The following is a 27,898-nucleotide window of genomic DNA, read 5'->3' as shown; positions in this document are numbered from 1 at the left end:
GAAAAAAAAAGAAAAAAAAGATCGCTTCTCATCTCCTCTACCGATCCTTCGCCTCTCGCGCGTCTTGAAAAAAAAAAAGTGCCAACTCTGATCTACAAATATATATATATATATGCTCGTACATGGATCGCTTCGAGTAATTAAATAACCAAAGCTTCCCATGACGGGCTCGAAAAGCGTTCAATTATCGCCCGGCGAGGAGAGAAAAAAACAAAAAAAAAAAAAAAAGCATACTCACTTTGGTGTAATCCTGGACAAAGACGTGCTCGTACACAGCGTGTGATCGGCAAACGCCGGCGTCACGAGTCCTGCGCGATCGTTTAAAGCTCCCGTCGGTGCTAATTGACCGAGCGCGCAAAGATCGTTTCTATTGCACGTACACGCACATATACGTCAGCTGTACTACGCGTCATCGTCAACTATACGTTGTCTTATTTATTATTATCGTCTCAGCGTCGATGTCTCCGCAAAACATATAATAATATACACACAGATTGCAGCCAGCCAGCGGATAAACATTTGCGGAAGCAACTTATCGACACTCGCTTGGATTTCGCAAGACGTGCGCAATAAGTGTTTCGTACGTGTTAAAATATAATAGTTTGTACGTGCGTACACTGAAAAAAAAATAAAAAAAAAAAAAAGAAGTTTTTCATAATCAAGAAAATATGAACTATATACTATGATATAGGTATGTTTTCTGGAAACAAGAAAATATTTCGTTACATCATGAGAATATTTTATTGTTTGAGCTGAATATTACCTCGCGATATTTTTTTGCTTGAAACTACTTATATTCCAGTGAATATTGTCTTTATTTTTATAAATTCTTTTTTTCTACAGTGTACAACATACAGGTACAAAAATAGCGTGTAGTGTGGGTATGTATCGATTTTCCTATAAATTTTACGAGGTAAGCTCTTTTCGTTAAATGAGATTACGGAACCAGGAAATGAAAATGTTGGGGGAGAAATGCGTTGATTCCGATTAGAGGTGGAGAGACTCTAGTAACTCGATTTCCTACTCGCACGAAACGTCGACGTAAGACGTGCGTGCTAATTGTACTTACGCGCGTTCATAATTTCCGGGCGAGTGCTCTTTTTTAATTACCGGAGCTTTAGTGTGTATAGGTATACGATGGCTCCATTGGAGTGCCATTTGTCGAGCGATCGTCGGTTCGATGATTGAAAATTTCAGAAGAAGAGCCAAAGGTAATCAACGGATGTTATGAATTTATGATTAATGGCAAGATAAATATTTGCGCGTCGCGAGACTTTTATAGTCCCGCGATTGGTGTGTAATGTATATATTGATGTATGTATAGACGACGAATCGAAATAGCGAGGCTCGAATCGACTGTTGCTTTCGAGTGTATTTTCACTGTTCCTATATTATATACACCCTCACTTTGGTAACTATGGGAGTGCTGACGGAATTATTTGGGATGTTAATAAAGCGTTTGATGGAAACAAAATTTTTTCTCGGTTGATGATGCTTGTCCAAGTTTTAAGAGTTTGGAACGTTAAATTCGATGGTTTGATAGTTGCTTGGAAAATTATCTTTGTAACATGTAGTTGTCGGTGTCTGCATTCAAAGTTCGAGTATAGAAAAAAAAAAAAAGAGTTTAGTTTACAGTCAACGATACCTACTCGTGTCTCGCGTTCAAAATTAGAAATAGTTTTTAATAACTGTCCCATAAATTTGACTAAAGTCCCACTTGCTGGTTGTTTTATTCGCGAGATAGGCGAAGCGTAAAAATACCCGGCGTGTGCAAAAAATGAGTTCGAAACATTTTATTTTTTATTTTTTTATGCTCGATAGAGCGTGATTTCGATTAAATTTTAGTTGAGAATGAAAAGAAAAAAAAAGGAAGACCATGATTTAGTGGTTCGATCGAGTCGTTCGATTGTACGGGCTGTGCTATACCGAATTAAAATTTTATAAAAACTACCACTAAAGTTTGACTACTCTGTAACGAGAATGCATTGTTTAAAAAGTCGGGTGTGTCAATTATATCAAATTCGGAGCCCGTTCTTTTTTTTTTTTTTTTTTTTTTTTTTCATTAGACACACAGAGTTCTACGTTTTTTTAATGCAGCACAATTGATCGGTGATGGTTTAACTGCTCGGCGAAGGCGCATTTTATTAGCTTGATTGGTTTAATTGCGCGAAGCATTGCCCGTGAATACCGGAAAAATTTAAACCCAAGAGACATTCACGGATCATCACGTACATGCTTTTTGAATTTTTTGACGAGGCGTCAAATTTTTTTTTCAAATTTCCCAATGAGATGAAACGATTTACTTACAAAATTGTATAAAATTTAAAATTATTAAAAAAAAAATGAAATAAATGTTTTAGGAAAATATGTGTATTGTCAAGTGTATTTTTTGTCAAACTACTACTAGAGCGTTTTTTATGTGGACTATGGTCTAAAGCTATACGCCACTTTAAACTAATAACTGAATAAAATTTTCTTTCAATTGCTAGATGTGATGTAAAAGGTCTCAAGTGATGTAATTCTTCACCATATCATGTATACATCAAAGTCAAACACATAAAATGTGTAATGCTGATGAAGCAATACTGGTGAACTTGGTACAATGAGAAGTTGAGTTGGTAGAGGGATTCTTGGTGTATTATACATTATTAGTGAAGAAAGAAAGAAAAGTGTAAAAATTCAAAATTTACATTTTTTTAGTTTTGATTAAATTATTTATTTATTTTGGAAAAAATTGTATTTCACTATAAAGGATAGAAAATTCTTAATAATAACAGAGGCCAGTCCAACATTACTGACCAACAAAATATCATAAATCAAAAATGCATTTTAACGACAATGATGATGTCATTAACAAAGTTTACCCACATTTATAAAAGCATCAGTAAGATTTAAAAGTTCAATAATAAACATTTACATTTAACAAGCTGCTGCAACCACAATACTATCAACATAATCTGTTGTAAACTATAAAAATATCCATATTTACTTTAGTAAACACGCACCATTTTTCTTTTTCCAACAAAAACATTACACCACGTAATAACATGATAAGTATATTGGTAAGGCATCATCTGTTGCAGCTGCTAACTATATAATATTAGTAATGTTTTTGTAACAATTACACTTATTTAAAACATCCTTCAAAGGCATGACTATTCCTTTCTGTCATATTTTTTACATTCTTTCACACAGCTCCAATATTGTAGAGGCCAACTGGAGCACAACTTCTCTACTTAGTGAGAAGTGATGAAGTAGCGATAAATAATGGTTGCCAGCACACCCAGAGCAAAGGGAATCAGCCAAGATCTCCAAGAGCCACTGTAATTGTCAATGGTCACATCACCAAGCAGCAACTAGTGCAATTTATACATACATAGCAACACAAACCAAATCAACCAAGGACAAAAAACGAGCTTCTAAATGTTTAAAAAAAGATACTAAAAAGACACTAAAAAAACTAAGGTGAAACCAAACCAATGAGCAAACATAACAAAAGTACAATGAGAATGCTATGAATAAACTACATAAGTGAAAAGTTTTTTTTTTTTATTCTAAAATTTGTACTAGAAAATCTACGACGTACGTTTAAATGAATTCTATCTACAATAAGAAAAGCTGATAACAGTCAGTAAGTTATTCAATGTAAATTTTAAATACCTGGGATCATCGTGACCACCTATGCCGCTAGCTGCATTTTTGGACTTTTGGTCCCTTTCATTTGTTCGCTCCTCCTACAAATCACCAAAAACAAAGAATAACATTAAAAATCATTGTACTTGAATAAACAAAAAAAATTAAGTAAAGTATACTAACTTGAACGATCTCCCCAACTTTGAAGGGCTTCATCATTTCTCTGGCATCTGTCGAATGGGCAACATCTTCGAATGGTTCCGTGGAGTCTTTACCAGCCTGTTCCAGGAGCACCTCCTCACCACCAGGATGCTAAACGAAGAAAAAAATAAAACAAACGACGAAAAAAGCAGGTTATACACGAATGACAAGAAATTAACGGAATTGAAGGAAAAAATAAAAATAAAAAAATTTGATCAAGTGGGGAAACAAGTTGCAAAGTGGAGTTGATATTTACTTCGCCGAGGAACTTTGTGACATCGTAAACACCGTTGTGAATGATAATCCAAGCTTCTGTGATGTCGTTGCGCTGAGCAACCTCGGCTCGCGTAAAAAATTTCGGAGCCACCTCGTCCGACGATGACGTCGTCGACTCTACGACTTTGCTGTCTTCCGACATATTTTCCTCTACTTATTTCTCTGTTATTTGATCGACTTACTTGCTTTTTAAAACGAACGCAAACAGATACAAATAATTAAATAATGACGAATCACTTTCACTCAACGACGTGTCCGTTTTTCTGTCCGGCACTTCTTACACACACCACCCTTCGCCGTACTTAGTCGACCACGCAGACAGTTTTTTTATGAAAACACCTGCTGCGTCTCCCTTGCTTGTGTTCTAAAGCCTATAATAGTGTAAGTGTAGTAGGGTAGGTAAGTAGGTATATACCGTATATATGTGTACTGTTTTACATATATTATGCAAAAATGTCGAAGTATATACTATATACTATATAGTATCGAGTATCGATATCGATAAGATAATCTTCTTCTATTCCACACCTTTGCGCGCCACAGAACGAAATAACGGCCGTTCGAATTTTTTTTTAATTCAAATAAATTTGCCAACACGAGTTTATTACATGCAAGTATATGCGCTAGTACGTAGTCGTAATTTAACGTGTAATTAATTTACTGTTTTTATAAATTTTGGTTTACTCGTACATTAAAATACAGTCAGCCTACACAAATTTTTATCTTAACTAAATTCGTTATGAACGAGAAAAAGAATCACATTGTAGTCTCCGAAAGGAAGTAAAGGTGAAAAGGAACCAAGTACATAGAGCGTTTTAAATAGATTTCAAAGTCTTTAATTGGCACAATTTGGGGAACATTTCTTTACAAGTTAAAAATATTAAAGTTCTCATCTCCTAACAATAAAAATATCGATATACTTTATTAAAATACGCGTATAGCTAACAAAATAACATACATAGGTATACATGTATACTCGAGGCGAGGTGCACACATATCGTTTGTCTTACATATTTATACACTCTAGGGATTTTCTGCACAGAAAATTCGCCCAACTAGATATATTTCACGTATTTCTTTTTTTTATTCATTCGCTACTGTTTTTGTTTAACGAAATTCGAGATGAAGCGTTCAAGCATCGAATGTGGATCAATTATTTATGTCATTACCATTAGCGCAATGGCTTATTACTTAAAAACTTAACACTTATAAAATTTCACTATACGCAATAAGATATGTACCGAATTTTCAAAATATTTAGGGAAATAAATATTTTTTAACGCATTCAACAACGCCGCAATAATTCGAATGTTCTTTCGAATGAATTGACAACCGTACACTTTTGTAATTTTATCGTAATTTCCATTAAAACACATCAGTTAACAACAAAATCTTGAACAATGACAGTAGGTTTTAATTAAAAACTTTATGCATTATATCCATTTTTTCAGCAATATGACAGATAGACAGGCTTAGAGTTGTGAGACAGACCAAAAAAGACGGCTAAAGATTTTTATCTTTTTCATGCGCTTTACTATACTCTATATACCACTAAGTAGAAAAATATTTAGGATCCTAAGTTTATATAAAAATCTAATGTATGCAGCTAATTTCATCCAAGCGTTTGCTGTCTTGTGTGTAACAAAATATATTTTGCTTGCCCATCTTTTATATAAAAAAACTGATTTGGCCATATAAGACATTTCAAATTGACAATTGTGTATCGTATATACGTATCGTTGGAACAATTTTACAACGACAGTATAAAGTAAAAAAAGTTTCAATTTTGAAATTCATCGCACCTCACTGGCAGTCTAAAGATTTGAAGAACCATAAAAATTGCTATAAAAAATATACAAAAGGACGTTATTATGCTTGAATATAAAAATCTGTTTATTACATAATTTTTTAGGACCGATTGTAAAAAAAAAAAAAAAAAAAAAAAAAAAAAAAAAAAAAAAAAATCATCATGATCAACAAGAGTATTGAATCCACATTCGAATACTCCATCTAATAATATGTATATATAAAAGAAACGGTGAGTTAACATTTTTAATTTCTCTCACGTTAATTCATTTCGCTAATGTCGCTTGAATAATTTGCTTTATCGCGATAATCGAAAAGATTGGAAGAAAGCGGTAGCACGTCACAACTTTTATCGCGCCAACATTATCTCTGCATCGAAATACCAAAACGTAGTAGTAATACATAATGCAAGTATTATATTCGTCTGCTCGTCGTTGCGAGGTAGCTACGTCACTCCTCTTCCACGTACTCTTTGGGAAAAAAGCCGACCTGATCGCCAATCTTTCCCTTCCACCATCCTTTGGCTTCACCTTCTTTGCTCAAAACAACAACGCGACAGCCTTTACGCAGACTCAGCTGATTACGCTCTCCACCGCGGTAATCGAAAAGAGCCTTGGCCAAGACTCGCCTGAACGGCCAGAGTAAGCGCTGGTCGAGGTTTTCAAAGTTTTCCGCGAGTGAGACTCGCTCGTAATACTCAACCAGTTCGACCACGCTCTTAAAGAAACGCGATTCGCTCAGATAGTACAAGTCGGCACCGTCAACTTCGCGCTTGAATATTCTTATGTGTCTAACGACGTCGTCAGCCCTGGAATGAAAAAAAAAAAAAAAGAAAAAATTAATTCATAAGTATTGGCAAACGAGTTGGCAATACCCAAGAGAAATACTCACTTGATACTCAACGCATAGTTCGTTTCGTCTTTGAGACGCGGGTGTCCCGTGGGCGGGCGTATTCGAACCATGTACGTTCCATTCTCGCGCTGCTCCAGTTTAGTCGCGGCCGCGTCCCTGCCCATCTCTCCGACGTACCACAGCTTGGCCGACAACTCGCGTTCGAACGGCTGCGGGGACGGCGAGGGCGGTGATGGCGGGACAGGCGGCATCGGCACGCAACGCCCGGAATACACGATGCACTGCTTGTGAACCGACAATCGGCAGACATCGCACTTGTAACCCTGAAATAAAAAATACATCCGTACATTTCACGTATCGCTCGGGGGAAGGGAATTTTCCCTTGGCCTCCGCGAACCTGAAAGATCCTTCCTTTGAGGAATTTGCCGCATCTTTCGCAACTGCGAGGACTGTCGAACGTGGTGAGCTTGAACTTGTGGTTCGTGTTGCGACAAGCCGCCGGGTAAATGTTGTCCATCGCGTCCTGCAAGGCTTTGATCCACATTTGCTTCTGGTCCTCGGAGCGCGCGTACAGAGTGTAAGCCTGTTTGTTCTTGTTCTGCACGAGCAGCCACTGGAACGACCATCGAGAGTCGCGGCCGAGGATCTTGCGGTTCGACGGGTCCTCGACTCTATACTCGTCCAGTCTAATGGTCTCCCTGTAGCAAAAGACGTCGCCTCGGCCAGCCTTGCACACCAGCACAACTTGCTCGAAAACAAAAGCGTAGCGAGCTTTTATCCGCTGATCGCCGTGAGCTTTGATCTTGAGCTCCCCGTCCTTCAACAGTCTCCCGTAATTCTTGAGCTGAAAGTCCTCCGACCTCTCCCAGTCCACGATGGATTCCTGAATGTCCCGGATGATGTCGATGGTATCCGAGTCGCGCTTGACCTCGTTTATGTACTGGGCCACGTCGACCATGACTTCCCGAGCTTGCGTCAGCAGCCGTATGTCCTCGACCCACTCTCGTGGCGTCTCCTCGACCAATTTGTCGAGCAACAAGTGATACTTGAGCACCCTCTGCATGGGAACGGACAGTATGTCTCGGAGCTTGAATTTCCCATTGTTGGCCTCTTTTTGGCACTTCTGCAAAGAATTGAAAAAAAAAAAAAAAAAAAAAAAAAATGATAACAATTAACGAGTATATAATTATATGATTGAGATTTAACAACGGGGACTACTGACTTCGATGGTCCAGCGGACAGTCTCGTTCTCGCAGACCTCGTGCACGGCGTTCTGGGCGGTGGTCAGGTTGGCGCAGTAGTCCCCGTAGATGAGAAACTTTTCGCGCCAGTCGAGGAACACCTGGGCGAGTCCGGCCCCGTCCCGTGCCTTGCGCAGTTGGCTGTGGAAGCCCGCGTGGATCTCGGCCAGGTCTTTTATGCCGAAGAAGATGCGGTTCGAGTCCTCGGGGGTGATGAGGCTGGAGAGCGGCCGAGCAAAGTAGCGCAGCAGGCTGTTCAGCACCTCCGCGTAGTTGCGCTCCGTTTCTATCAGCTCCTGGACCACGTAGTCGCGCTTCTCGCCACCTATGCCCACGCTCGCGGCTGATGCGACCGAGACCTGGAGGTTTCGCGTTAGACTCTTTCGACAGTTGTTCCGAGGAGGGGAATCGGGTGAAATTTCTTGGAGCTGTGTATTTACTCAATACAATTCACGGGCTCGGAGCCTTTTTACGCAGTTTCAATGTACATCACAAGTGAGACTTGAACCCAGTGTAGCTGGAGCGCAAGCTTTTGTTTTAAAAGTTATAGTTTTGCAATTATTAAAATCATCGCATGTCATATTGCACTCAATCACTTGTATAAAAATCCAGTTACAATGAAATTGTATGTGATTTCATATTGATGGTTTACCAAATGTTGTTGTAAATAATGAAATTTAAAAACTACTTAAAGTCAATGTTTTTTTGTATCAAAGGCTTTTGTTTGAGATTATATGAATATTCTGATCCTTTTTTTTAAAGATTTTTTAGAAAAAAAAGATTGACATTAAAATTGCTCCGAAAAGTTTCAGAACCAAAAAAGGTTTTCGTTGTTTCCAAGCCTGTTCATTTACACTAATAACAGTGTAAAACTGTTGAATTTGTCATGCAAAAAGGAAAATTCTTTTAAGGGCATTCGCATAGCTTGCAAATATTGCCAAAAACAAAACAAAAAACCGGCTAGCTACTAATCAGCTCTCAAAGCGCGCTTCTAAAAAACATCGCAAAATTTGTAAATAAAAACAGACACGACGTGAACGACAGGTAAAGAAAAAAAAAAAAAAAAAAAAAAAGCAGGGAAAAAAAAAACCAAAGAACGTCAACCTGTGAGGCCGGCAAGGGAGGCGGTAGGTTCAGGCTACAAAGATCGTGGTAGACTTTCTCGCTGCGCGCGTGACTGGACAGAGCCCCAAAGCCGCCCTCCTCGGCCTCGAGGTCGTTCCTGCAGTTTTGGTCGGCACCCGCGGCCCCCTCGTCCGAGGCAGCTGAGCCGCCGTCTCGTCTCCAGAACCGCCTGCGCCAGCCCTCGTTTTCTCGCCTTCACGGGTCGGCCACATAATTTAATAAAAACACATAGAATAGCCATGCAGAGCGTGGACTAGTAGCCGTCTTATGTCGTATCTTATTGCGTGTGCGCTCGCGTGTTCATCAAAAACTCATGGCAAATATTATATCCTCGTATACGAATACAAATACACCGACAATGTTACTTGCAATACTTGTGTATGCGTGTTTCGTTTTCAAATGCAAACATTAATACAGGAAGCACATAAGGTTTATGTAATTCTTGGTCTGCAGTCCATGTTTGTGGCTTCCTGTTGTATTTTTTTTTCTTCTTTTTTTCAAGACACGTGTGATTAGCAGCACTGCACACCTTCTTTCTCATGTTGTCGCAATTAAAAAACAAAAAAAAAAATTTTTCATTTCATTTTTTTTAGTCACATCACTATAAACTAAAAAAAAAAAAAAAAATGCATTAAAAAGTCAAACTAACTCAACGTTAAAAAGCACAGCAAATAACTTACTACTGTAAAAAAAAAAAAAAACACTGTAATTAAGCGACAGCAGCACAATACTCATTGCAAACGGAAAAAATTCAGATCAACGTCGTTCTCTGGTATCTACAACATCTCACACAACTGCCGTGTCTAATAAACTAACAGAAACACGTAAATACAACTCTAGCAGTTAATTTTTTGTTTTTCAATCACGCATACCTCCGACTCGGAGCAAGTGGACCAGTGGTTGTGCCGAGTCGTCTGCGAGAAGCAGAGTAACTCGTGATAAACTTCAGACTCATCGCCTAGGTCCATGACCTTAGGCTTTATTGTAAATGCTGCCACTGGCGGCGTGCCGCTAAATGCACAAAATTTACCGTTCATACTATCGGTATTTCATTATTAATTATTTGTTGTTTTCACTGTTTCATTCTTTAAATTAGCAATTAAAGGACACGTTTTATTTACGTCGAGTGAATCGAAATAGTTTGAAAAGTATACCAATTTATAACGGAAAGAGAAAAAAAAAAAAATGTCCTTTGAAGTACTATACAAGAAGTGGATGGATGCAAGAAGCTTACCCTACTCCGCTCTGTAAATCTTTGTAAATGTCTTCTTGAGATCGGCCTCTTTTAACGGTGAAGCCTCTGTAAAATAATTATCATATACTTAGCACAACCATCCAAATGAGACTAGCGAATGTACGACGTATCCGTTACTTACTCTATTCCTTTGCTCTTAAATCGAGGAGTGTTTGACAGTACGGACAGCGTGCACAAGACTTTATAAAAATTGGACAGGTCAAAGAGCATAGTTGGCTCAAAAAGATCCGATTCCGATAGACCAAATATATTTGAGCACGCCGACAAAAACGCGTTGATGTTTCTTAAGCACAAAAATTGCGCCATCTGAGGCTTTTGATTCACATCTTTGCTATCTATACAGTTGGACTCTATGTTGTTCAGAAGATTGCAGAGTAGAACCCCGTCCCTTAAAATGTAAGCCAGATCAACAGCCTTTGCCGTGGGCCAATTGGCTCTGTGATCTGACCTCAAGGCTTTACATCTTGTCAGCCAGCTGGCGCATTCTTGCCAACTGTTTCCAATGATCTCTGCCCCACAATCTGCTCCACTCATTTTGCATCGATTGCTTCCAATCAACAGCTTAACAGGCAAGAATAAGGCAATATCTTTGCTGAGCAGCAAGCAGATTTAATCATTTTACTAGCCTATTTTTTTGGTACTAGTTGACTGTCATCTCTGTTACTTTTCTTGAAGAGTACATCTGAAATTAAAACTTGAAAGATTAATGAATAGTTTTTTTTTTTTTTTTTTTTTTTTTTCAATTCACTCGATTTATATAATAAACGAGACGTTTTTTATAATGATCATCAAATAAAATCTTTCCATCAACCGAATTTTCATGAATTAAAGAAAAACCATTCACATAAACTTGACCCACATGTTCACGAGCATAAACATAGAGATAAAAAGTATAACAGGGTATATAATTATGCATGCTCCGATTACAAACTGAGAAGCGAAAAAAAAAAAAAAAAAATTTATTCTCAAAAAAAGAAAAAAATGTTTCAAATGTATATTTCAATATAGGGGGATAAAGAGCGACAGCGAATCCATTCATAATATACATATACCAATTAACGGGCGCGCACTAGACTGGTGTTATACAAAAGAGGGTGGAGGATGACGATGTGTGCAGTCTATACAAGCGACGTGCCCTTTGAAGTTTGGGCTACGGATACCAGAAGTCACCGTCGATCCCGTCAGCAGCCGGCGACGATCTTCTGATGATTACACAGCCCTCGACAACAACCTCCGACAACATGAACCCAACCAACGGCATCCCCATCTTCTGTATTACGCCGCATCCGTGTATATACGCGCGGACGGTTCCAAGAGCAGCACCCGCGGAGAAAGAAAATATAAAATGTATATAAAATAATGTATATATACGCCAGATTCTCTCTCTACTCCTCTTTCTATTATTTTGTCTCTCTTTCGCCCGCAGCCCGCAGAAAGCAGATCATTGAAGAGATGCAGTATACTCAAGAGCATAAACATATATATGATAGATAAAGAGGGAAGCAAGAGATGAAGAACACACGCAGCATCCATCAGGGGATATAAGGTACACATGTGTGTAACATACGCGCGCACTTCCTCCCTCCCTCTTGCTCTCCCTCCTTCTCTCGATCTCGTCATGATAACCCGCTCAAACAGATAAACTACACAGAGAGACACCCGTTTGCAACATACCTTACATCTTTGGAGTAACTGTTAAATTTTAATGTTCAAGGTGATAAAGTGCACACAAAAACGGCCTGCATTCGTCTTATCATCGCACTATATCTTGTCATTGTCAAACGCGCTGATAGTATAATATATAACTCGCGCCATGTTGTCTGCTCAACTACAACTGGAGCAACTCGTGCGTGCAGCTCAGCTGATATGCTTCCTCCACAGCTTCTTCAATGACAGATTTTGTCTCTCTTCTTCTCGTGGATGACGCGCCGTGCAGAGGAGGACGGAGAACAAGGAGTGCACGTCGGAGAGAGAGCACTAGCTTGCCGATCGAGATGTGGTGTGGAGAGTGCATGTGTGGACCCTTGCCCGCGCGCGCGCGCCTCGTTTGCACGTTTATGAATGATGCCTTTTGTTCTTTCTCATCAATGAGATTTCGTGAATAGGATACATCGTATACATGCAACGGAAGTGCTCAATGAAAAGGTATAATCGTCGTTATCTTTGTCTTGTTTATTACATACATACATATGCATCCATGTATAAAATATCTCTTTGTTATAAAAATAATACGTATATATATTATCATATGGATACTTTGTCCGTTTGATAAATGGTAAATCTAACTTTGTTTTCCTCGTCGGGTGAACATTGAGGCAAACCAAGATTTTATTGGTTCAAATATTCCCTTTTTTTTCTTAGGAGACTTTGGACAAGGCTCTACATCCTTGACTGTGTCTCTGTAGTTTTTCCAAACTTCGGGCACGTTCAAACAAACGGTTCCACCTCCTCTTTCGAATTGAGTGTCCTGAGAATCATATGCGATTGAAGTTATGGTGATTTATCAATTCGCAAAACTATTATAAATAGACACACAAAATACACTTACAGCTCTGTTAATATCTCCAATGCAAACCCAAGATCCCTTGTTTTTGCCATCATTGGATACAGCCCATTTAGAATGGTCATGAGAGCTTTTGAATTCTACCTTAGCTATCGACAAGTAAACTAACTGAACGTTGTAAACGCTAGAGATAAACAAAACGTTGAATGAAACTTGACAATGGGGAATTATAACAAAATCCAAGTATCAATCAATCACCTTGATGCATTACATTCCGAGGGTAATCTACCCCGACCATTGAGCCAAGTTTCTGCATACAAATCGGTATTCAATTCTGGTGCCACAAAGTCATCGTACAGATCTAAAAAGAGTTTGCACAAATTAATTACTATGAATAGTACAAAGTATTTCACATATTCTTGATATTTGGATACCTCTAGCCCATTTACTACTTTTTGCAAACGATTTGAATTCCATACCACCAGTGGAATAAAAGTTAACTGAATTGTTGTATGGTTCCTTTTTTATTTTTTTCTCATTTGCTGCATCGGTGAGAACGGTGTACTTATCAGATATATACTTTGGTAAATTCTTTTTGTATACCAAGATTTGATTATACATCAATTGTTTGCCAATGGTATCAAAATGATTGCCAATGGTAGAAATACACATAAAGCTTTGTCCATTTACTTTTCCCGAGGAAGGATAGTTATATTCACCCACCGGTAAATTATTGACCTTAGATTTTGATGCTTCTGCGTCATTTACATCGTTTTCTTTTTTCTGTCTATTACTTTGCACACCATGTTCAGGCTCTGGTGGAAAATTGGGTACACTGTGAATCAGCCAGAATCCTTTGTGCTCGTTTACCATCACTGCTCCTTTTGTATGGCCATTGTACATAATTGATGGTTTATTAGGTGGTTGGTCATTGTACAATATCCACATGAAATCTTTACTCTGCTTCTGTAAATTAAAAGAAAATTTTGAGGAATCAAATAAGACAATCATTTAAAAAACAGGATGATTTGTCAAGCTGAACTTACTTTGTCGTAAAAAGGAGCTAACGTGTAGGCAGGCATGGATTCTTTACTGCCAATATCTTTGTCCGACAATGTCCACCCATTATTATAATTATTGCTGTGCATGTACAAATAGGCAGCACCATTTTTTATTAAATTATTGTTGCTGTCCGATATTTTTGGTATTTTGTACAATACAAACCTAAGTCATGACATGAAAATAAGATTAAAGTAAATATTTTAAATAAAACACCAAAAAATGTTTTTTAAACATTTGATTACCAATCAACGTCTTGGTTTCGTTCATCCTTGCACTGTAACAGTAACACTTGTTGAAAACTATTTAAAAATAATACAACAAAAAGCAAATTGCAAAACACGGCTAACGTCATTATTTTATTTTATTTTATTTTTTTCAAGGTTTTCAGCCACTTATAAGCGACAGCAAAATGAAGAGCACATGTAATCACGTAATAGTAAAACAAAGGCGTGGAATGTCTCTGCCTAACTTCGATACTATTGTTGTCATTATCGTTGAATCATCGAATAAGTCGCTTAAGACATGACACTATTTTGATAAGTGCAATCATAGATCTGTCATTCTGCAGTCATTAGTCATTATTTACTACAATTTTACAAACGTGTCGCGACATCAGAGCCAACTATAGTCACCTTCTACGTACTACAACTAGAAACGATGATATTTTACCTTGGGAGACGCCCAGAGTCGGTATTATTTTGTCGTACCAACTGTAAGTATCTATGTGCATTATTTAACTATATTTATTTATTCATCAATATATTTTTGCAATAATGTTATTACAATCAGCACAAGTTTTTGTATGAAAGTGAACATTACGTAACTTTTACATGCTTTTTATATATTTTTTTATTCAAAATCTCATGTATTTAATTTATGGCGAAAAAACAAGTGTTTCCTTCAACTTTCTGTTATTAAACACGAGTATACATTACGGGTCACAAAAAAAATTATTGATAACGATAAAATTTTCGTTCAGCCAAGTGTACATCAAGAACTTTAAGGACTTCATCTGGACAATTTTTTATTTTGAAACTCTTTAATTGCGTGACGAAAGATTAGTTTGATTAATAATTAATCTTCACAACCTTTTTTTAAAACTATACTTTAGGGTGAAAAACATTACTGAACTTTGAAATGAATTCTCATCCTCCATCTACGAAAGAAATGAAAATTTTTTTAGATTTTAATAATTAAACGTGGTTTAGCCATTATCTTGCATACTGTGAAAAATTTTATCTGAAAAAAATCAAAGAATTCATTTTTAATCTTATGAAATTTTAAAGAAGTTATAAAACACCGTTGCAAGAAGTTTTTTTTACAACAGAAAAACGAATGGTGTAGAAGTAACTTTTATCCCAAAATATTCGAATTTTTCTCAAAATCCAGTCCACTTGAACGATGACGGGGAAACAAGGGTTGTAAACAATATTGGCCCAAGCCACTTCGCCAGAGGACGACATTGTTGTACGCCACTTGAAAAACGCACTTTGGCACTTTGGCACTTTTTGTAAAAGCAGATGAAAAAAAAAAATTAAATTCTTTTTACATCATTTTCTGACTGCCACCGCTACACTTTTTTAATTCCTCGTACGTGTCGGTTGTCTCTTTCCGGATTTTATGCTTACAGAGTGTATGATGCCACAATACATTACGCGTCGTCACAGCTACAACCGTATGTATATATTTGCATTTTTTTTTTTTTTTTTTCCACTTACGATTTTCGCACGCGGATACCTGCACCCACTACCATTTTTACGACAAATGAAATTCATGCGAGCGTCAAGGACGTAAAATCGCAATTTTGCAAAAAGCATCCCTGGGAAGTGCTCCCTTTTACACGAAGCGATCCAGATAATACCATGCAAGTACAGGCGATGGTGAAAAGCAACAGAGAAATGAATTTTTACAACTCACACAAATAAAAGTGGAATTTCATACATCGGACAATTGAAAGCAAAAGGCGACAAAGGCGCGCGGACCGCCCATCATACGCTAGATTGAAATGGCCTTTTCAAGGGAGTTCCATCCCTCGCGTTGTTATCACAAATAAGTATTGCTCGCGGGTTGTTCCGACCGATCGCCGATTGTTGCGGCAAAACGCGAAATCCTCGTAAAATCCGTCCGCGGATACACTCGCACGAGCAACCGCATATCGTCAATTGTGGCCGAAACACTAAAACTTGGTCATCGTTGCCTACAATGTATATATACCTACCTATACACGCGAGTAGAGTAACAACGGAGCCAAAAGGGGGTGGGAAGTATCGATCGAAAATCAAAGAGGTTTTGCGTGTCGAGCACGTATCCCATCCCATATAATCCCGTATACGGACTTGGAGGAGCGTAGGTATATATGTGTACCCACACCGAGAGGAGTAATGGACCAATTATGCGCTGCAAATAAATCATGGGCATCCGAATGGGTGCAGTTGCACACGCGGTATTATCATCATCGCACTCGCATCACGCGCGCAAGAGTAAAATAAGAGCAGCGTCGGAGGGGGTTTAGGAGCATAGGTGTTGTATTGTACGTGTATACATATATAGGTGTACATAAAGCGCAGCAAATTTTCCGTGAACAATGCAGTGCTTGCTACTATGCTGCTCTCATGAATGTATATTACGTCAGAGAGAGAGAGAGAGAGAGCTGGATTTCCTCGCCATTAATGCGCTCGTCTCTTCCTTCTTCTGTTACTCGCGTCGTCGTGTGCCCTGAAAGCCAAACTATACACTGTTTGTCACACGTACACGTGTGATTATATATGCATATTTCTTGCCTTTGTGTATATTATATATTTATGATGTTGCTCTTGTTGTACCTACTCGACGCGTGTAAATTCTGTGATTTACGTTTGGATTGTTGTGATTGGCCCCGACGAATTTTATTCCGTCGTTTCACTCCTTTTGAGTGAGACATGATCTGATTTCGCGGTTTTGTGGTTAACAATGAAAAACAAGTCACTGGCCGTCGATTTTATGCGTAACTCGCGGTTGGGGGTTTTCTACTATAGAAGAGCTTTTTCGTGCTTGTTTGCTTTTACGAGTGTTTTTTTTTTTTTTTTTCCTACTCAAAGTGTAAAATTGAACGAGATTTTCGAACAAAATACGCGCGAAAAATTCCAATATCCCCCTTGATAACAACATTGACACCAATCGAGAGTGTGTATACAGTGTAGTTTGTGTTTGGAAAAAAAAAAAAAAAAAAAAGAAAAAGGATTTACTTTGACCGGCCGCCAAAACGCGAATGGGGTAGAAAGTAATTTCATTACATTCCCAAAAAAGTCGCCAAATCCCTCCGATCTTTCGGAATCCTTTTATCAACGAAAAAAACTTTGAGCAAAAGCCCTGGATGGGATTTCTTCTTTTTTTTTTGGACCCAATAAAAAGAAAATCCTCCTCGTGAAGAGGATAAGGTGCGTCGTACCCCTCCCCCCTTTGCCGGATAAAAAATTAGGGGCGGAAGGGAACACAACCCAGCCATCGCGAATCCTTGTCCGCGGAGAAAAATTTTTCTTCAAACTGTATATACACGTATATACAGTAGAGGAAAGGCCGCTGGTCCACTTTATGTCTTTTCTTTCTCCTTTCGCGGGTAACTATCCTGAAAAAAGGCGCGCGCGACGGCGAAAAGGTCCATAAACTTTCGCGCGGGGTCCATCAGCCATCCGGAAGTAGACATATAGACCTCGAAGAGAGAGAGAGTCCGAGGGGAGGTTTTTTTATCGTCACCCGAAAAACGTAGTGAATGTGCTGGCGAAAATGATCCAGAGAGTACATTAACGCGCCGGTGTGTTTAGAGTCTATATCTCGAGGGACGGATGCGCATGGGAGTGTATGGTGGCGTAATGCCTTCACTTGCGCGTCTCCGCGAAAACCGCGCTCGCGGAACCGCAATACGATTTCCCAGTGCACTTGCGCTGCTGTGTGTAGATAACTGTGGAAATATGAGGGAAGGGGGAGCAATCGATTGTGCGACGAGCGTTTCGGGGATGAGCCGATATAGGCCATTTGCAGCGTGGATTTCGAAACGTACCCAATTGGGGAGTCGATGAAAAAATTTTTGACCACCGCGTGGGGAAGAGGAGGTCTAAGCGTAGGGCTTCCGATTTGTTGAAACAACTAATCGACTTTCGGTCGCAGCGCTGACTTGTTCTACTGGAATTCCATTCTCTACATACATGTATGATGTGTATAGATGGGGATTATGATTGTGATGTTTACGTACAACGTAGTAGGTATTGAATTTCATCCCCAAAGTAATTTTTCTCCTATACGAGATAAATAATACTTTTCAATAAGATATTCTCTAAACAAAACAATGACGTGATTGATGTTTCGTGAATTTGATGATGCGATATCTTGGAATTTGTAATACTTGCTTTCGAGGTACTTTATACATATACGATTAAAAAAAAAATAAATAAATAATCTCTCTACTCCGAATAAAACTTTCGACGTGCGCAAGTAGATGAAAAAGGGGGCGTCGCAATCCTTTCGCATTGCTCCCACTCGGCCCTTTTTGTTTGTCGCTTTCGGTGAGCTTTCGGATTAATGTCCGCCGTTAACGTTAGCCTCCTCACTAAGCAGCGTACATATACCGATCCTGAAAAAAAGCAGAAGCTTTTCGTGAATCGAAAAAAAAAGTGTTTTTTTGGACCCAAAAATCGATTTTTCCCTTTTGTACGCCGTACAGTTTTTCTTTCCCTCAACATCCCCCAAAAGTCGAGTTGACCTCTATACATCATAGATCCCGAGTCCGCGACGATGAGGCCTATACCTTCCCGCGAAACAATGCACTTCGAAGCGGTGAATCACCACCAAAGTCAGCCCTCGTGTATCGGCAAACAAAACACCCATGACCCACGGGCGCGCCACAGCTACACATAGCCCCGCGACAAAAGAACTGACCATTTCTTTTCCATTGGCTCTCCCTCACTGCTAAACCTTCGCGTATAGCCCAGCTCGGAAAATCAGTAGGGGGGAGGATTTTTGTGTTGGGCGTCTCTTTGCAAAAAAAAGAGCGCACGCGTTTGTAGAGGAAAAAAAAAGAAAGAAACAACGAGCCAACTATACCATATCGAACAAAGCGACGATGAGCGAAACAAAAAAAGAGCAACAAGAAAGGGAGAACAGACTTTGGTCGACTCTACACATGTACGTATATACTGTACTGTATACGTAGGGGGTAGGGGGTGGCGCACACAGTCGTGTATACACGTGCTATGACTGTCCGGGCGCGGGAGAGCCCGAAGAGCCTCTGGCCTGTAAATAACTACTCGCGCTCGCTATATAACCGGAGATACCGGAGCACAATGCGATATCAAAGAGCAGCCGCGCGAGAGAACGAGTGCGTATATATACACACGTAAGAGGGTGCGCAACGGAAGATCGAGAGCATAAATATATAGCGTCCGATATTGTACACCCCCTCTCTCGCTCTGATGTCAAGGTATGTTGACGTCTAGTCTTACGGAGACGCGTTACGCGTGAGTCTGCCTATGTACAACTGACCGCGAATTTCTCATGGATTTATTTCCTTTGCTTCGTCTTTGCAGTCGCGAAAAATCCGTGAAACACCCTCCACCCTGTCGGATTTATCACCGCCGCTCTTTTGTCGTTAAAATCCGCGCGAAAACGTATCGGGGCTAATTTATCGGCCACGCGAGTGAAAAACGTCACAGCCTCCCTCCCACCGGTGCCATGGTATATAAATCAAAAAAAAAAAAAAAAAAGAAAAAAAAAGGGAGGTCCTATCACATAAATCACGATAACAACTATTTCCTCGACGTCTCGTTCCGTAAATCGTAGAAACGAGCGCTCGAACGCAGGGGGGGATTATCATTTTTGTCGGTGGGAAAAAGAAGGTGTGTGGGTATATAGGTATTCAGGGGTGGAGGGCGCGAAAAGCGCAAATCTGGCAAAAGCCACGGGGTCGTGTAAGAGGACGCGCCGAGGAGCTTGTAAGACACGCCACCGGTGTCCCATCCGAATAGCAGCTACGTCATGTATATATATATATATATATACGGAGGAGGTTTCACTGCTGGAAAAATACACCCTTTCTAGCTCTCGTCCATTGGAATTTTATTCCAGAAGCGGGGGTTGAGGTGTAAATATTATCCTCTTTTATCCTAAGGGAATGGAAATCCCCGGGGAATTAAACATCCCTGTGATGTACATTGCGCGTGTATATTTGCCTTGGAGTGATGATAAAAAAATACGAGAAAGAGGAATATTACGCCATTGTAAAGGAACGAGTTTAATTTTCGTTGCTGCTCCCCGGCTACATATATGTACATAGGAAATGAGACAAGTTTCAATGGCCCTTACGTATACACTTATCTCTAATTGATCTTAGCTTTCCCTTCTTTTCTGCCCTTCGTATCACACGAGTATAAATAATACCGATTATATCCCGGTCGAAGGCCGATTGTTTTTCTTCCCAAAACTTTTTTCATGAAAACGTCACCGAATGGGCCATTATCGCTGATGTTGATCCCTTGACATCGATGAGATATACCCATATACACGAATGAGAGAGAAGAGAAAAGAAAAAAGAATCCAACGTGCGAATGGTCGTTTCCCCTCCCCGTATATATGACATACGAAAACCCATAAGTAGCGAGTCACAAGGAATTACGAGCGCTCGGTCGCACAGAGTACGTAACACGCGACAGCCCTACACCGCGGTCGGACCTGTCGTCCTCGGCGACATCGCACTCCTCCTCTCATTGCCACGAAGGGGGTGGCTCTACCGCCCTCTCATTTACTCCTCCGCTGAATTATTATGCGAGCTGAATCCCTCCGTTCCCTTATACTATACGCGTGTATATTATGCGTGCTCCGGAGTTCATTTTCACGTTACATACGACGGGGATGGATGAAAAGGGTCGAAAGGTGTGGTGTGTGCTCCTCCACTCGACAAAACGTCATAATATATAATCTCCTGTATGGGGGGAAAATAAGGTTTAAGCAAAAACAATCGCTACACAGTAGGTACGCAGTACTCGAAATGTCGCGTTTGATTCGTCCATGTACGCGAGGGGGTTGATGTATATATGCACACCCTGCACACGAGAGGCTCCTCGGAACTGGGAACTCCTGCAAACAAGGGGGAGGGAGGGCAACTGATGGAAGTTGAAGAGCAGAGTTCTCGCGGTGCACACCGCACGAGAGATGAGGCTATATAGAAAGGGTCGAGAGAGAGAGGGAGGGAGGAAAGTGGGAAAAAGCCACGCGTCGACGTTTCCGGGGCGCAAAGTGGCCCCTTGATTTACTCGATCGCTCCGTGTACTACGTGGTGTACACCCCCGTGTGTGTCTGCCCCTCAACTTTCGGCGATTATTCCATTTCCGGGGAGCGAGTCCCAATCGCGTTGAATTATCGCGGGTGGGATTGACTTTCCTCCTGTTCCCCGCGTCTTGAGTGATCGCCAAACTTTCTCCGGGTTGTTGGGAGCGTGTAAATATAATTCCCGGCGTGCGGTAGTTTCCCGGGTATGGAAGAGAGGGGCTTTGCTCGGCGGCGGGACCTGAACATGACGGGAGTAACGAGAACAGTTTGCGTCACTTAGATGGGCCGGGAGAGGGAATAATTATTCTTTTCGTGGTATAATTCCGCCGAACTTTACGTCGTCACACGAAAATAAACCCTTTGGCGCGAGATTTTAATTTAAATTGAAAAACATCGATGCTATTATGTATACGCGCTTATAGAGCCTCCAACTCGCGGAGCCGAAAGATAAATGTTGGTCGTGCGGTGTGGAGACGACACGTGTCGCGCGACGACGTCGCCGAGTACGTTAACCCCCGCGAAAACGGGAGGGATGAAAAATACATATCTTACACGAGTGAGCGGGGTTTTTTACTGGAAAAACTTCCCCCGTGTGCTATGTATATACATACGACGATTGCTGCGACCGAACGTATGGATTAATGTAGCGTATGTAAAGGAGCACCGTTGTTTGCTATAAACAGATATCGTACCTGCGTGCATATGTTGTTTGCTGTCATGGACTTCGAGGATCGTGTGACCATAGTTTTGCGGTAGAAAATCATGGGATGCGTGTGCATGTATTGTTATTCACTGCCTTTCCCAGTATAGCTGGGGTGTAAAATCTAAAAAGTGCCTTTTTTTCTCAGTTGTACAAACTTGAAATTGAGCTTGATTAGATGCAGTAACCGGAGTATCAGTTGTAACTAATTTCTCGTCGAGACGATTATAACGGAAAATGTGAGTGTCGATTGCAGGTAAAACACCTAATACAGAAATAGGTACCCCGTGACTCTTGCTTACTCAGCTCCTGCTGTTGTGTATATATATTTCTTGTATGTGTCCTTCGTCGTCAGACAGCCACAGGTGACTCACGACTCGAACGATATTAATACACCGAAAAACGAAAAAATCGGAAAAGGATCAGGTAGTACAGGTTTTAGGGTAAAAGGAAACAGATAACAGTTGACCTCACTATGGTCCAGCACGCAGCCATGTTAATATGCAATTGATTTATTACCAATGATTGCACCAACTCTATCGAATCGCACAATAGTTTGAAACAGTAAAAAAATAAATGCATACGTCTTCCAAGCGCATTTTTTGATCTGTGAAAGAGTTTGCTAGTCTTCCCTGTGCCCTTTGATACAGGAAAAACTAATGTTCAAGTTCAAATGGTAATTATTTGTACTGATTACAAAAATTTCAACACCACCCTTCAAATGTATAATCCTAGCACATGCGTTTACAGCGAAGCGGTGATGCTTGAGGTTAGTCAGCTTACCCCTCGACCGACGATTAATCAACACAGATCCCAGATTACTCCGAATATCCTGTGGATTTCATTAATCTACACGTAGTATCTTGTACTTTTTTGTGTCATTTATAAATCACGTTTTCTGTGATTGCATATAATTATTACACTAATTTTCCTTATCACCCCTGTAATCGTTTCTTTTTATCTTTTTCCTCGACGCTTTTCGCCATCACGTTATCGTGTTCCAAGATATTCCAGATCTACGTCGCACTTTGTTCTGAAAAAAAATTTCTCACATTCACCACGAAGCTCTTTGATAGAAAAAAAAAAACGCGATCGTTAAATATGACACTATGGAGGGTCGCTGTTCAACGTAGCTGCGATATCATTTTCGAATTGACAAAAGGGTTCCAAGGCCCCCGATCCATCACCAAAGAAAGCAGTGGATGCACCCCCCAATAAATCAATTCAACCTCCCTCGCAGCCAATCCCTGCCAATCAATCGATACACTCGCGAGATCGAGTCCCCAAGTATCAAACTCGAGAGTCTCCTTACCCTCCTGCCTCCCAATCGTACCGATACATGTTTTACATACCCACAGTCATTACACGGATAGCTATTCTATACCCATCCCCTCGTAAGACTGGCTTAATTACGCGCGCCGTTAAATTGCGCGGGCCCCTTTGAGAATTCCTTGATCATCGAGACCCCTTTCCGCGAAAAACTTGCGTAACCCCCTCCTCCCATCTTCCCCCCCCCCCCCGACCGCACGAGCTTGGGAAGGGGGTGCGTCAGCTAATGTTGTTCGTGTACACCCGGGCTCTCGTGTATACTGCAGTAGGTACATTAATTCTACACGACGCTTAATGCGCGAGAAAAGCGAAGGGCGGGAAATCACCCTACTGATGGATATACCTATCATATATATATAGATCGGCGTCGCTATATACTATTCGCGGGGGTTTTTCCTGTTGGGGCGAAGCCTCGTACAAATCGAGTAGTTCCCCTTCCTTTTTTTTTTGCTGCATAATCTAAATAAGCCCGCGTGAGATCTTTCGAGATCCTTTATGGGGAAACAAAGAAAAAAAATCTCTCTCCTCGTCGAGAAAGGCTCGGACCGTATCACCCCGTGCAACGACGCTTTTCCCTGGCTATATCACTCACGGTGTTCCCTCGCGTTGTTACCGCAGCCGTACACGCGTATAAGTATAATACACACGGTGGTTACACAAGCCCCGCGCTTGGCGTTAATCTTATCGCCTTGGCAAAGGCTCGAAGGCGATTACCGTTCTCTCGCTCTGTTCGCTCTAATTTTCCGAAAGGGCCCCTTTTGCAATAAGGCAATGCTCGCGGTGTGTGTGTGTGTGTACACTTTGCACGAGGCGAACGCTCAGAAAGATTTATCATTTTTCATTACTATACTTTGAGTATATAATATGTAGGTACATAGGTGGGTTAACCAATTCATCCGAACATCTGTATCGTATGTATACCTATATACTAGATCGGTATCTAAAAGCATCACGTAAGTGGTACGCAAAACGATGCTAAACACCCACATCCTCCCCCCTGCCCCGCGTACAGCTCACTGCAGGACTGGGGATATGGTTCCAAACGAGCTCGCGTCTCCTTTGGTATAATCACGCCACGAGACTCGGTGCTATCATACCGAGAGTCATCCTCGGAATCGTCGAAACAAGCGCACCCGCACAAGGAAGGGTGGGGGACTAACATAACGCAACACGAAACCCCTTCCCACCTCGAGCGTAGGTATAGTCAGCCTCTCTGCAAATAACAACGATGCGTATACATATATATATACGTACTCCCAAAGAGCACGCTCTACTACACTTGTACACCCACCACCACCACCACCACAAACCCACGTGAGTGGTCTTACGTGTGGGTGTCTGTGTGTCGCAGCGCTGCTCCTGGCCCCATCGATCGCCACCCCGTCGTTGCTGCTGCTGCATTCCTCCTCTCTCTTTCTCTCCAACACACACGTGCTCTCTTTCTCCATCCGCAGGTATGGCTTTGGTGCAGCCTACCTCCCCCCCCCTTTGGACCGTCGCGTCGGGCTCTAGTAGCACAGCGGTAGCGAAGGTTTATACACGTAGGGGTGGTTTGGGCACCGTGCCAGAGCGGCCAGATGAAATTAACACCCCACTCGGCCCTCCCTCCCATGCACCTATACATTATACGTATATCTCCCGTATACGCTTGGGTTGGGTTTTTCGACCTTCCAAAATTACCATGTATACGTATAGGGAAAAGACGCGAGTGCGGAGGATAAGGTGGCTAATGCCTTACGAGTGCAACAACACCGTTCGTATAGTATATGCAGAGAGGGGAGGTGGGGGGAAGAGCGAAAAACCTCTCTCCCGCTCGAGGGATCCAACAGCTTTTCGCGGGAGGGAAAGTTGTGCAAAGTCGCTGGTGCACGTAAATATATGTATATAGACACGTATAGGCCCCGAGCTGCAAGGGGGAGGTGTAAAAGTCGTTTTCCACCGCTAACGAGATAGGAGCGCGCCAGCTGAGATTGCACCGCGAAAGTGCGGCAATTAGGGGGCCTCGGAAATCGCGGCCGTTTCGATGCAAATTGGTGTTTGTACACATACACCTATACTTTTCTGCATCGGGTAAGAAATCGGAGAGTTGGGGAGAGAAATGGGGTCCGGAAAAAGCGCGATCGGATCGGTAGATCGGCGTCAAAGTGGATCCGACGTATGTACATATCGCGCGTGCGTGTACACAAGAGCCGTGTTTGTTGTACGTACCCTTTTTTTTTCTTCTCCACTTCCTCCCTCCGCGACTTGAAAAGATATAAATAAAACAAGAGCAGCGGCGGTAAAAAGGGCGCCGGGGAAGAAAAGCCGGCTCCTCGCGCGGAGGGAGACAAGCGTGTACCGGTAGCTGGGAAAAAAAAGGGGGGAGGGTCGGGTGGGAGTAAGCCGGTGACGAAAGAGAGGGAAAAGTTGCCCCCGAGGCCGGAGGAGGACGTTTCATCGTCGCGAGCCAAGAATAGCAGGAAGTGGAGAGTCACACGGAGAGATGGATGTATATATGCATGTGGGGTGGGGGAGGGGAGACTTTCGCTTTACATCCTCCCTTCCATTTGGAAATTAATTGTTTCCAAGGAGTGCACCCCCATTCCTCATCCGTAGCTTCCGTATTTTTTTTTCCCCTCCTCACTTCATCTCGTCCCCGAAAAAAACTTGGCGCTGTGCGCGTCATCCAAAAGTGCCATCGGCCGTAATACGTGTGGTATATATATATACTGCGATACACGAGCTGCTGATGGAAACCTCTCCGGCGAACGGATAAAGCGTCAGCTTCGATATTCCCTCCACCGACACCGCACCGAACTCCTTAAGCCTTTGAGCCCCGCGATTTTTCCCTATCGACTTTCCCACGGCTCGTTCTTCACTCCATCGGAAGAGGAAAGATGGAAAAAGAAAGGGCATCCCTTTTCTCTTATCCAAGTCGATGGATAGTCTCTTTTTTTTTTCCGCGACAAGACGTGGATTCCTGATGCCTCGGCGACGGCGATTATTGCTACGAGCTTTTCCGATCGGCATCGATTTTCCTTATGATTAGGGGGGTAGGGGTGGTTATTTTAATTTTCCTACCGAGTAAAGAGATATCGAGGCTCGATCGACCGTATTGGAATTAACGTGGGAAAAGGATTCAGGTTGCCGGGGGTCGTTCAACTCGCTCGGCTCTTTGTTGCCGTATTTTCGCGCGAAAATTCACGTTAATTCGGCACTTTTGAAAACTAATTCCGTTTTTCACGGTGCATTTCGATGGTTTTTCGATCGAGGTATATTTTGATTGCACATCGGTGGGAATGAGTGTTCGTCGAAACGGGAGGTGAATAAACAAATGCGACGTTTTAAAAAAGAAAGACCATTTTCGTTTATTATTATTATTACATTCGTTGTGTACTCATACGTAAGTCTACAAATTTTTTTTTTTTTTTTTTTTCTTTATTCATAATATCCTTACATTAGTCATATTTTTTATTTTTTTCTGTACACGTTACAATTTAATGGTAATGTGATCAATTGCAGCCTCGAGCGAATAACAATGGATGTATACGTGCGGTGAACATTGTAGGTAACTTTATCTAGATATTTTTTTGCTCTCGCCCTTTATAACTTTGATTGCGATATGTACCGACAAAGCCCTTTATATCTCATCAATCACGTATATCCTTGCACCTTTCAACAACTGCGTTCATAAAGCATTCACGCATCGATACGAATGAGAAAAAAAACAACAAATTGTACTCGTTCCCGTCACCTGGATAATTACAGCCGTCCGCGAAGCTTTTGTTCTCCTTTGGTAATTTTAGACGATTATCCAGATGAATCGAGGAACAAAAGGTTGAGCTTTGATTCCTCACTGATTCCTGATATTAATTTCTGCCGCTCTGTCATTAAGACAAGCTCGACCGGCTCCCCCTTTTATTTTACAGCTTAACACAATGTACTCATGAATAGGTCTGGGTGAAAAAAATTTACTGTCTTTAACTCGCTAGAACGACTTTCTTTATTTTTATCTTCACTTGGTACACCTGCACGACAGCTGACGTTAAATTTTGTTAGAAAAATTTTCCGCTCCAAGAAAAAAGTCGACACACTCTTGTGTAATATACGTACACGCATTTGCAATTCTGAAAGTTCGCCGCGCCATAGGTATCTTATATTCTAGAATTAACTCAACTATATCTAGTTTCGTCACATATCACATGTCGCACACGTACAATATAAGTCGGTGTAAAATACGGTAAAAATGTCAAATAACACCCCCCCCCCCATACGAGCACACGTTATTTGAAGTTGCGTGTATATATAATATGTATATGTAAATTCAGTCCAAGATATTATGTAGTCCAAACGCTCTAACATGCGTATAATAAGGTATGGCAAGTATCTCGCAAAAAGTTGCACACCGTACGCATCGTGTACACAAGCTTAAAAAAGTTCGGCTGTGAAATTCGTTTTTTTTTTTTTTTTTTTTTGTTTTTTTTTTTTGTTTGGTGCGCAATAGTTTTAGCTCCTCGAAACGAGCTCATTCACCGAGTACGCTCGTCGCTCTCTCGTTCGCACAGCCAGTCACGCGTAAAACTGAACTGCCTCTGTCTCGTGAAACTCTCTTGAATGCACTATGAAAAAAAATTTTGAAG

At 41.1% G+C, this 27,898-nt stretch overlaps 3 protein-coding genes across 6 annotated transcripts; all 3 read right to left on the bottom strand.

Moving 5' to 3' along the window:
• Window positions 1-2,697: 2,697 nt before the first annotated feature.
• On the bottom strand, window positions 2,698-4,492 carry Cyt-b5 (Cytochrome b5). Its single transcript, XM_089593057.1, has 4 exons — window positions 4,091-4,492; window positions 3,817-3,945; window positions 3,661-3,734; window positions 2,698-3,321 (listed from the first exon to the last, which is right to left on the bottom strand). The coding sequence occupies exons 1-4, from the start codon at window positions 4,250-4,252 to the stop codon at window positions 3,237-3,239; spliced, it is 450 nt and encodes a 149-aa protein (XP_089449183.1). The 5' UTR covers window positions 4,253-4,492; the 3' UTR covers window positions 2,698-3,236.
• A 1,593-nt stretch (window positions 4,493-6,085) lies between these two features.
• Vav (Vav guanine nucleotide exchange factor) lies at window positions 6,086-12,294 on the bottom strand. 4 transcript variants are annotated; one of them, XM_089593067.1, is made up of 9 exons: window positions 12,064-12,294; window positions 11,442-11,659; window positions 10,511-11,071; window positions 10,369-10,434; window positions 9,114-9,327; window positions 7,991-8,368; window positions 7,166-7,888; window positions 6,808-7,091; window positions 6,086-6,724 (listed from the first exon to the last, which is right to left on the bottom strand). In XM_089593067.1, the coding sequence occupies exons 3-9, from the start codon at window positions 10,921-10,923 to the stop codon at window positions 6,367-6,369; spliced, it is 2,436 nt and encodes an 811-aa protein (XP_089449193.1). In that variant the 5' UTR covers window positions 10,924-11,071; window positions 11,442-11,659; window positions 12,064-12,294; the 3' UTR covers window positions 6,086-6,366. The 4 variants fall into 4 exon arrangements, with proteins under 4 accessions (XP_089449193.1, XP_014206931.2, XP_014206930.2 ...); XM_014351445.3 differs by having other exon boundaries at window positions 7,166-7,891; window positions 10,511-11,083; window positions 12,064-12,292; XM_014351444.3 differs by having other exon boundaries at window positions 7,166-7,891; window positions 12,064-12,292.
• Window positions 12,295-12,562: 268 nt separating this feature from the next.
• On the bottom strand, window positions 12,563-14,509 carry DNaseII (deoxyribonuclease II). Its single transcript, XM_014351494.2, has 6 exons — window positions 14,197-14,509; window positions 13,939-14,116; window positions 13,327-13,858; window positions 13,151-13,253; window positions 12,938-13,076; window positions 12,563-12,856 (listed from the first exon to the last, which is right to left on the bottom strand). Exons 1-6 carry the CDS (start codon window positions 14,304-14,306, stop codon window positions 12,671-12,673), a joined length of 1,248 nt encoding a protein of 415 aa, XP_014206980.2. The 5' UTR covers window positions 14,307-14,509; the 3' UTR covers window positions 12,563-12,670.
• Between the last annotated feature and the right edge of the window lie 13,389 nt (window positions 14,510-27,898).

The sequence above is a fragment of the Copidosoma floridanum genome, unplaced genomic scaffold, assembly GCF_036245765.1.
Source record: "Copidosoma floridanum isolate Cflo_tuat_1 unplaced genomic scaffold, Cflo_Japanese_pri ptg000019l, whole genome shotgun sequence".
In the NCBI taxonomy this organism is placed as follows: Eukaryota; Metazoa; Arthropoda; class Insecta; order Hymenoptera; family Encyrtidae; genus Copidosoma; species Copidosoma floridanum.
The sequence above is the reverse complement of the archived record's forward strand: the minus strand, read 5'-3'. Positions and strand labels throughout refer to the sequence as shown.